Genomic DNA, 10841 nt, shown 5'->3' on the forward strand with positions numbered 1-10841 from the left:
GAAAACATTCTCTCAGGCTTTCACAGAGAGCACATTGGCCAAGCAATGGCCGTGACTCATCCACATGGCTGACACTGACAAAGGTTCTACAATCTGAGGTGCAGGATCTCAGGAAAAATCCCGAGGGGATTTCACTGACCTTATCAGACCCAAAAGCTACAACTCTTGTTGTATAAGTCCTGCTTTACCTTGGTCTTAACCATCCAGCAGAAAAGTATAAAAACGAAATATAAGAAGTAAAGTCATGCTGTTATGTTGAGCTGTAGGGGACTCAGGTCAACAATTTCTGACATTGCCAGTCAGGCGGAAGACCCAATACTACTACGGGCTATTGGACTCTTTTAGAATATTTTGCTGAGTTTACACACCTATAATATTCAAATAACAGAACTTAACAAAAAGGGGGGGATACAGATGAATGTCCATTTTGTATCTGTGTATTGAAAATGGTTAGGATGGACATATAGCTACATTCTCTTAATGAATAGAGGGATTTGTTCTAATGGTGTTTGTAGATAGGATGTCATGTCCACATCTTGTACAGCAATTAACCACCAGGAAGAATGTACGCAATGTGTTAATTATTGAAACTATCCTACCAATTTGGTTTGAAACTGTCTCATTGCTATTTGTTTCTCAATAAAATTATGGAAAAAAATTTAAAAAAAAGAAAATACAAATGTGACTTGAAAATACAAATCTGAAACTTGTATATTAAAAAAAAATAATAGTAACTAAAGGGCTGGGGCTGTGGCACAGTGGCAGAGCACCTGTATAGCAGGCCAAGGCTCAGGGTTAATGCCAGCATCCCAAGAGGAAAATAAAAAGACAAGGAGATCTGATGGGGGGCTGGGGAGATGGCTCAGTAGAATAAGCACTTCCTTGGCAAGTGCAAGGACCTGAGCTCAATCCCCGGTTCTGCCAAAAAAAAAAAAAAAGGAGATCTGATGGCTCAGCAGGTTTTGTTATATTATTCTTTCTTCTTTTATGAATATTGCAATTGGTTTTTCACGATAAAAAGTCTTAAAAATGGAAAGAAAAATAAAATAATTTAGAATTTTTATAAAGAAGCAAATCTACCACTTGCAAAGTTTACCTGGAAAAAAAACAAACAACCCAGAGAATCTTTCCTCCCAGCTCTCTGCCACCCCAAATAAAAGCTGAGGAACTCACAGGTATGCCACAGTGCAGCGCCGGTTTCTCAACAGAGAGCAGTGCCGAAATTTGATGGTTGGGATCAAGTCACTTCGTCCACCTGACTTGGCGTCATTCCTTACAAGGGCATTTAAAAAGCACAACAGCAAATGATGCACACTTCAGCATAAGATTTCAAAGCACAAAACTACCACCCTACATGCTTGTTTTTGTCTATTTAGGGTTACCACCAGTTACCCAAAGCAAACAGCGACCACCTCTGCTGGCATTAATATGTTACAAGAGGGCTGGTGAGATGGCTCAGTGGTCTAAAGCACCTACTTAGAACAAGCTTAGCAAAGCAAAGGGACCACGTTTCAATCCTCCTGCACCACATGCCAGCCAGCCCCGCTCCCTGGTGGGCTGAGCTGGCCACACACACACACACACACACACACATAAATAAATAAATAAATAAATAAAAATATGTTACAAGATAAAAAGTCAAAAGCTAAATAACCTGCCTAAAATCACACTATTAGATACATTTTGTTTAGCCATTTGGCACTTAGCACTTTTTGCACGCTGACGCACCTCTGTTGGTTCTAAGAGATAAAACACTATTTGTTCTCTTTCTGGAATCCCTTTACCACGCTGGCATAAGAGATAACCCTAACAGTATTCTTCAGAAAGGTGCTTGTTTCCTATCATGTTCTTTGAGGTAACATGTCCCTTTTGGTAGTTCTTCCAAGTCCTTATTAAAAGAAAGTAAATTAAAATGGAATCAAAATGGTCCTTCATTCCTCTAAAAACATTTATTGTCAGGCATTCAGGAAGCTGAGGCAGGAAGATCGCCACAAGCTCAAAGCCAGTCTGAACTACAGAAAAAGATCCTCTTTCAAACAAACAAATAAAAATATCTGTTGATCTCCAACTATGTACATTCGTCAGACTTCAGTGTTCACATAAGAGTGGAAAAAAATTTTGTTTGTTGAGGCAGGGTTTCACCATGTTTCAGGCTGGCCTTGAATTCACTATGTAGTCCAGGCTGGCTTTAAACTCAGTGATCCTCCTGCCTCAGCCTCCTGGGTGCTAGGATTATAGGTATATGCCACCACACCCAGCCGAAACTGTTGCTTTCCCTATAAAAATACATCTCATTATAGAAAAGAATTACATTTTACAACCAGATGTACAGAATGAATAAGAATTTACTTTGAGGAGCCGGGGAGATGGCTCAGTAGAATAAGTGTTTGCCTGGCAAGCACAAGCGCCTGAGTTCAATCCCCAGTTCCATCAAAAAAAAAAAAAAAGAAAAAAAAACAGAATTTATTTTGAGAGGGCCGGCCTAATAGCTCGGTGGACTAAATCGCCTGCTTAGGCAGAACGCAGCATCCCTGGCATGCTGTGCCGCCCTGCACACAGAGCCCAGACTGAGACTGGGCATGGTGGTGTGCCAGTAACCCCAGCACTTGGGAGGCTAAAAACAGGAGGATCACCATGAGTCTGGTCTATGTAGTGAGACCCTGTAGACCCCGTAGACCCTGTCCTAAATACAGAAAGAAAAAAAAAATTACTTTGAGGTTTGAAAAGGAACCAGATAAATGAAAAGATTCATTTGTGTAGTACCTGCTGTATGTCAGGTACTCTGATAGGCCTTAGAAATACAATACTGTACAGGTAAAATAAATTAGTGTGTGGCACATGGCTATAATCCCAGCACTCTAGGAGGCTGAGTCTGGAGGATCCCAAGTTTGAAGCCAGTCTGGACAACTCTGCAAGACACTGTCTCAAAATAAAATTAAAAATAAAAAGGACATGAGATATAGCTCAGCAACAGAATGCCACCTACAACTATATTTGCTGAGCCCCAGAAAGGCCCTGGGTTTAATCCCCAGTACTGGGTAGAAGGGAGTGGCAAAGAAAATACAGGTAAAATAGATCTACTTGTATCACACAGGCAAGATCAGGTGAGTTTTCTGTTTTGTTTTTGTGATGCTAGAGACCAAACCTAAGCAGAATGGGTCAAAAGCAGGGCCTTGCTCATACTAGCACACCCTCTCCTGCTAAGCTGTGCCCTTACCCCCAGGATCTGTTCCACACCTTCTGCCACCCTGAGAAGGTCAGACCTAGTCTCCACATTGCTCACAATGTCCTCTGGGTTATAAGGAAGGAGTTCAGAAAGCCAGGCCGGCAGAGCACACGCATGCTGTAAGCTCTACGTGAGCTGAGGTCGGAGGATCGCTGTGAGTTTAAGGCCACCCTGGGCTACATATGAGTTGGAGGCCAGCTTGGGCTATACACATAAGAAGACACTGTTTCAAAAAACAATAGATTAAAAAAATAAAAAAGGAAAAAGTATAAGATACAACTGACTTAATATCAGTCCTATATAAAGTACATAAGAACTTCTCTTAAAAATTCACTTTTAGGGCCAGTCAGCTAGTTCAGCAGACTACAGAGCCTGCTTAGGCAGAACGCAGCAGTCAGGGTTTGACCCTGGTGTGCCATGCCAGCCTCATCCCCAGGGTGCGCTGAGACAGAGACTGAGACTGGGCGTGGTGACGCACGCCTGTAATCCCAGGCTTGCTCTTGGAGAGGCTGAACATAGGCAGATCGCTATGAGTCTCATCTATGTAGTGAGACCATGTACTAAATACAAAAATAAATTACACTTAGCCTGGGGTGGTGGCACAGGCCCATATGTAATCCCAGCACTCCTACAGGAGACTGCAAGGGCCCAGAGATAGGAATCTGGGCTGTGTCACTTACCACAGGAATACTGAGGCCATCTGTTGGCCCTACCTGCTCGGCCTCTGCTGCATCAGCAAACAACTGAGAGGCTCTGACCAGACTCTGTGTGCCTTGCACACCTGTGTTGCAAGCTGCAGGGGCTTTGTTCTCAGGCCCTCTGCAAAGACCTTTGTGTCATCCACTATCAGACGCACTACCTAGGAAACGCATTCTTCATCTCGGGCACCCCACAGATCTTACCAGTGTGCTCTTGACTTCTACAGCCCAGTAACTCCGAAACCCTCTCTCCAGGTGTCCACCCCGACAGCCTCAGGAGTTCCTCTCTAGGCTGCGATCCTGACCTCTGATGTGGCACACAGCACTCCTCTGGGGCTCACTGCACTAAGTCACTGGGCCCTGGGCAGTTTGCCAGCTTCCCCACCGCACCCATGTCTACGCTCGCGCTGAGTGAGGGAGCTGGGACACACTCCTGATTGCAAAGCAGCAGCTGTTTCTGACAGGAGTTCTAGTGAGGCACACTAGACCATGAGAAGTCACAAAGCTCCTGCTAAGTTTTCAAACTGCCCACTTCCCTCAGACAAATGCAAGAAGGCATCCATGAAAGAAAATGAACTGGAAGTGTATTTTTACTTTGTTAGGGTTTGAACTGACTCATAGGTCATCTTTAGAGCTCCTTAATTCTTCTCAACACGTGTTGGTCAAATCATAAACATGCATTAAGCATTTCCCACATCAGCACTGTTTCAGCACTAAATATAAAGCAATAACCAGCGGAGTCCTCTAAGTTCTCGCCCTGTGCCAATTTGTACAGCTAGCCTATGATTAGGCTCAGAGAATTAAAAAGTTCCATAGATTAATGCAAGGTTATCTGATTTTAACATCTTATTTCTGAAATAGTTTTAAAATAGCTATCTCATCAAAACTTACACATCAGGGGTGGGTAAGATAGCTCAGTGGACTAAAGTGCCTGCATAGGCAAGCTTAGGCAAGCACAGGGACCAAGGTTCAATCCCTGGCACTACACGCCATGCCTCCACCCCACTCACAGGGCAGGCTGAGCTGGCCACCAGTCTGGGTGTGGTGGCGCACACCTATAATCCCAGCGCTGGGGCGGCTGAAAACAGGAGGATCACTATGAGTTCAAGTTGTGTAGTGAGATCCTGTAAAAAAAAAAAAAACTTACACATCAGACTGGTTTTGTTCATATAAAGCTTTCATTTCCTCCAGAACTTGTCTGATTCCATCCTCCTAAAACACATAAACTGATATTAATACACATTCATTCACTTTCCCCAATTCTGTGACAATATTCTATTTGCACTATATTTTTCATTTTTTTGCAGATGTGTTTAGTAAAGGGTCTACAAGGTCTCACTACAGAGATTGGACGTGTAGTGATCCTCTTGTTTTCAACCTCCCAAGCTCTGAGATTACAGGTGCATGCCACCATGCCCAGTGTCAATCACTGCGGTCCCTGCCTGCATCTGCCTAAGCAGATACTTTAATTTGCTGAGCTATCTGGCTGGCCTTTTTATCTTTGATTTGCACACCTTAGAAAAAAAGCAATGGCCCTTCCACACTACTAGGGTGGCTATGACATGTTGAAAAGGAGTAAAAATGGCAGAGCATTGTGGAAAACCATCCAGTGGTCCTTCAGAAAGGTTAACACAGAATTACCGTATGATTCAGCAATCTCACTCTTAGAACTAAAAACATATGTTCACACAAAAAACTTGTACATAAATGTACTTAGCAGCATTATTCAAAATAGTCAAACAGTGGAAACAAGCCAAGCAATGGTGGCATACATCTGTAATCCCAGCACTTGGAAGCAGAGTCAGGACCCTTGCAAGTTTGAGACCAGCCTGGACTACAAAGTGAGCTCAAGGCCAACCTGAACTGCATAGTGAGACCCTGTCTCAAAAAGACAAAATAATATAAAATAAAGAAATATGGGGCTGGTGAGATGGCTCAGTGGTCTACAGCACCTACTTAGAACAAGCTCAGCAGAGCACAGGGACCGCGGTTCAATCCCCCAGCACCACATGCCAGCCAGCCCCGCCCCCTGGTGGACTGAGCTGGCCATACACACACACACACACACACACACACACACACACACAAATAAATAAAATTAAAAAAAAAAAAAAGAAAAAAGAAATAACCACTGGGAGTATACACAATTTCAAAGCATACATAATTTCAAAGCATACATAATCTCAAATCCATTTTGTGAGCAGAAGAGGCTCAAAATAGGAGTGTGGACTGGTCCAGCTGCTGTGGAGATCCCTCAAAACACTAAAACTAGGGGCCGAGGAGATAGCTCAGTAGAGTAAGCACTTGCCTGGCAAGTGCAAGGGCCTGAGTTCTATCCCTGGTTCCGCAAAACAAAACAACTGAAACTAGAGGTTCCATTCAACCCAGCTATTCCCCTTCTTGGTATCTTCTTAAAAGAATTAAAAGCACCATGTCACGGTGACACAAACACTCAGATTTATAGCAGCACGCTCTGTAATAGCTAAATCTTGGAAACAGCCCAAATGCCCTTCAACCGATGAATGGATAAAGAAGACGTAGGGTTTTTATACAATGAAGAACTACTCTGCCATACAGCAGGAATAGCTTAAGATATACCCAGCTAATTGGACACACCTTGAGGCCATATGCCTAAGTGAAATACGCTGGACACATACGTGTAAAATACTGCATTTTTTCTCTGGTTTGAGAAACCAAAAGTATAAATAAAAATTCAAATGTATAACATACTGTGAAATAGGAAGAAAATGTTTAAGCGGGAAGGGGAACAAGGGAAGGGAGGGAGAAAGAAAGGGACAAGGGAAAAAAAAGACAATAGAAGGAAAAAAGGGAAACAAAGCTTTTGTGACTAAGGAAGGGAAAAGGCATTGAAGGGAGGGAACGGAGGACAAAAAAGAGGCACCAAGATAGATCATCGACCAGATGTGTAGCTAAAATGTACCAATAAAGTTAATTAAAAATAAAAAAGTCAGGCGTGGTGGGCACACCTGTCATCCCAGCACTTGAGAGGCCGAAGCAGGAGGAGCTGCGAGCTCCAGGGTAGGCTCGGTTACATGGCGAATTCCAGGCTGGCCTGCACTATATAGGGAAGCACTGGCTCAAAATAAAAAAAACAATGGACCAAACAAACAAAAAGACTAAGGAGAAAGCAGTGACGGACATGGGAATTTTCATACTATCCACTTTGTAATACATCTTAAAAACATTTTCTGCTGTAATAATAAAACATAGATTCATTAAGCGTTACACAGTAGCTCTTTCAACAAATAGAAAAAGCAACACTATCCACTTTTCCCTTTGTCTTACAGTACTGGGGTTATAGGCTGTTGTATCCTTAGGCGCGCCGAGTCCAGAGTCAACCTTAGGTGGGTGTGGTGGCATTCGCCTGTCACCCCAGCGCGGCTCACCCTCTCTGCCCCGCCCCGCCCCGCTCAGACCCCGCCCCCGCTGCCCCAGCTCTCCTGGCCCCGCCCCCAAACCAGACCACGCCCCGTGCTCTCCATGCCGGCCCCGCCCCCTCACGTTGAAAGCAGGAAGCTGCCCTTCGGGGGCGCGGTGCAGCTCTCGAACCAGCTCCATAGCTTTTTCACAAAACATAGCGGATGCACCCTGCTCCTGTGACCTCTTCCACCGCCAGTTCTCTCGCGGAACAGTCACTCGGCTCTCGGCTGCGGGGCTCGCGTTCCCGTGCCCTACAATTCCAGCTTTTTGTCTCCGCCTTTGCTCTTTGCTTTGGCGCCAAAAGCATCCAGCCAATAGGAGCTCAGTACGGGACCTTCCAGCCTACGGCGGCCGCAAAAGAACATTTATCCCCACAATGAAACGGTATTATTGCAAGGGGTGTAGCGAAGTGGCCGTGGCCGTCGTGGCGTAAAGATTTGAGAGTGTGCATCTGGCCGTCTGTGAGCCTAGGCTGAGTCAAGAGGTGCGGGCGACTTGTACACCCTGCAGCTTTTTTCGTTTTGTTTTTTGCATTGATCCATTCATTTCCTGAGGTCGAAGGGAAACGAGGTTAAAACAAGGTCATGATGCCGTGTCATGCAGGGAGAAGGTTAACTGTTTAATCGGGTGCTTAAGATATGGGTGGAACTGCGACCTAGGAGATAAGAATTTGCTGTGTAGTCGAGGCAAGCTTTGAACTAGTTGTATAACCCGGCTTCTCCGACCTCAGTCGCTAGAGGCTTGGATTATAGGTTTGTGTCAATGTTGTAGGCAGCCCAGTTAGGTAGAAATATAGGCAGTCAGACAGGGCTAGGCTCTCAAAGGAAACAGCACGGAAGATACCTTGTCACTATAAGAGAGACAGTGGGGCCGGGCCAAATAGCTCAGCGGATTAAAGGGCCGGGGCTTCGATCCCCGAGGCTGTAAACAGGCAGCTTACTGAGTCCGATCTGGTAGTGAGACCCTGAACACCCTCTGGACCCTTCCCTAAAAAATACGAGAGAGAGAGAGAGAGAGAGAGAGAGAGAGAGAGAGAGAATGCTCCCGCTGGGGGCCAGACCTAAAGACTGAAGATGGCTTTCCTCCCGAATGATAAGCGTCTGGGATTGATCATCACCTTGAGGAAGCCAGGAAGAGTCACCAATCGCAATCGCATGTGACCAGCTACTGGATAAACTGTTCCATATTTATGCCCACTTGCTATGTGACTGGCTTCCCCATTTGGTCCTGGATTTAATCAGTTTTGCCTGAGCAATGGTGCTTGTAACCTTATTGGTTGACCATAGTTTTTTCCCACCTCATGCCCACCCAAGCGTCTTCCCATGTTCTCCACCTTAGGCCGCCTCATCACATAGTTTTGCTCTATAAAAATACCTACAAGAAAGAGTTTCCTGGGTAACCAGCTCGGGTCCCCCTTCTGTCTCTCGCTGGGACAGAAGCTTTCTTTCCCCAGTAAATATTCTGCTCTTAACCTCTATTTGTTGCTAAAATTCATTCTTTGGTTTTAGAGAACACAAACTCATCCCAGGTACTTTCGGGTTGGGAGTTTCATTCCCCTATATCATTACCACACTGGGCTAACAGCGGATATGTATTGGGGTATGATAAGAAAACTGCAGTTGGGTAACTTGCCCAGGGTCACAGATTATAAACAGAATGAGCTCTGTACTAGAGCTTTCCACTTTCAGCCCTAGAGTGCCACTCTGATTTTATAATTATCATTTAAAAACATTCGTCGAGGGCTGAGGAGATAGCGCAGTGCCACAAGTGCCTGCCTGGCAAGCGCAAGGTCAGGTCCAAAATAAATAAGGAAATAAAAACATTCATTGCACGGAATGGTAGAACATGCCTACACAGCGCTAGGGAGGCTGAGACAGGAGGATCGCTGTGAGTTTTATGCCAGCCTAAGGCCAACCTGCATTACATAGTGAGACCCTGTATTGAAAAACAAGAAGTTGTGGGGTCCTCTTTGTTCCTGCTGTGAGTGGCTTACAGTTAGGAAACCTGGATGTGGGAACTGCTGATAGCAAGATGACTTCAGGAAATGTCAAAATTGGGCAGCTTGCCCTCAATTTTAAAGCCACAGCTGTGGGCAACCCATTCAGGACCCATCAATTCTCTCAGGAGCTATTCCTATCCCTATTCCTCCCCACCTCCATTTCCTATTTCTATTCTTATTCCCCATTGCTTTTTTTTTTTTTTTTTTTTTTTTTTTTTTTCGAAGCTTTATTGATAAACATATAGCAATGAGACAGTTTTTGGTGCAACTGGGGATTGAACTCAGGCTCTTGCGCCTGTGAGTCAAGCGCTTATTCTACTGAGCTATCTCCCTGCTCCCCCATTGCTTTTCTCCAATAAATTTTCTTGCACTTAACCGCCAATAAAAATAAGTATAATAAAACCACAGCTGTTATGCTAGTCAAACAGTTCACATCCTGTCTGACCACAAAGGAAAATGGGTTGTGTTCTTCTGTTACCCCCTTGACTTCACTTTTCTGTACCCTACAGAGATCATTGCTTTCAGTGACAGGGCAGAAGAATTTGTGTGTGTGTGTGTGTGTGTGTGTGTGTGTGTGTGTATTTTAGTACAGGGTCTACAGGTTCTCACTACACAGATCAGACTTGTAATGATCTGCCTGTGTTCAGCCTCCCAAGAGCTGGGATTACAGACGCGTGTCACCACGCGCAGTCTCAATCCCGGTGTCAGCGCAGCCCAGAGGCAAGGCCCTGGAATCCAATCGAACCCCAGCCGCTGTGCTCTGCCTAAGCAGGTGCTTTAGTCTGCTGAGCTATTTGGGCAGTCCTGAATTTAAGAAATTTTACAGCCAAGTAATAGGTGCTTCTGTGGATTCTTATTTCTGTCATTGGCATAGAGCAACCACCCATGACAACACCCATGACCTTACTGTTATAAGGTTTGAAGATTCCTGGCAACTGACAAAGATCTGCCTTTGTAACAGAGCAACATTGTTTCTCAGGTTAGTGGCAACCAATCCAATACTGGTTTCACCGGGGCCTATGAACATTCTCTTGGTGTCAGGTCCCAAGCACACCATTATTTAGGACTAAGGGGTCCTGGAGGCTGACGAAGGCATCTCATTCAGGGACCTCTATCATTGGTAAGAAGATCCTTCAGCAGATCACAGCCAGCGACCTTCCCTTTGGCCACTCTGTAGATGAGACTGAGACTGAACCGGGCCTCCAGTTCACCGAAAAACATGGGGAAATGTGCCCTTTCTGTAATATTTTTTTCATGTCTTCAACAGAAGATGTGGTGTGGGCCAATGCATGCCTTTCCTCCGGCGGCTGGGGAAACCATCTCTTTTCACTGGCAGTAATGGCCTGAGTTGCCTTGGTGGGGTAAACGATCTGAGGATGTATGCAGGACCAGGAGCGGGGCTCAGCCCTTTCATTGATCTTTTGTCGTATGTATTACAGTTTCTGAATCAATCAATAAGTAAATAAACATCTCTGGG

General features: G+C 44.9%; 1 protein-coding gene across 1 annotated transcript in view; it reads right to left on the bottom strand.

Moving 5' to 3' along the window:
• The window catches only part of Gins1 (GINS complex subunit 1), a 26337-nt gene extending 18717 nt beyond the window's left edge, over nucleotides 1-7620 (bottom strand). Inside the window, exons 1-3 of the mRNA XM_004635570.2 lie at nucleotides 7447-7620; nucleotides 5072-5136; nucleotides 1174-1272 (exon numbers count right to left, since the gene is read on the bottom strand). Coding sequence (XP_004635627.1) covers nucleotides 1174-1272; nucleotides 5072-5136; nucleotides 7447-7521 — 239 coding nt within the window. The 5' untranslated portion in view covers nucleotides 7522-7620. The remainder of the gene's footprint in view (nucleotides 1-1173; nucleotides 1273-5071; nucleotides 5137-7446) is intronic.
• Between the last annotated feature and the right edge of the window lie 3221 nt (nucleotides 7621-10841).

The sequence above is a fragment of the Octodon degus genome, unplaced genomic scaffold (assembly GCF_000260255.1).
Source record: "Octodon degus isolate 3935 unplaced genomic scaffold, OctDeg1.0 scaffold00073, whole genome shotgun sequence".
NCBI lineage: Eukaryota > Metazoa > Chordata > Mammalia > Rodentia > Octodontidae > Octodon > Octodon degus.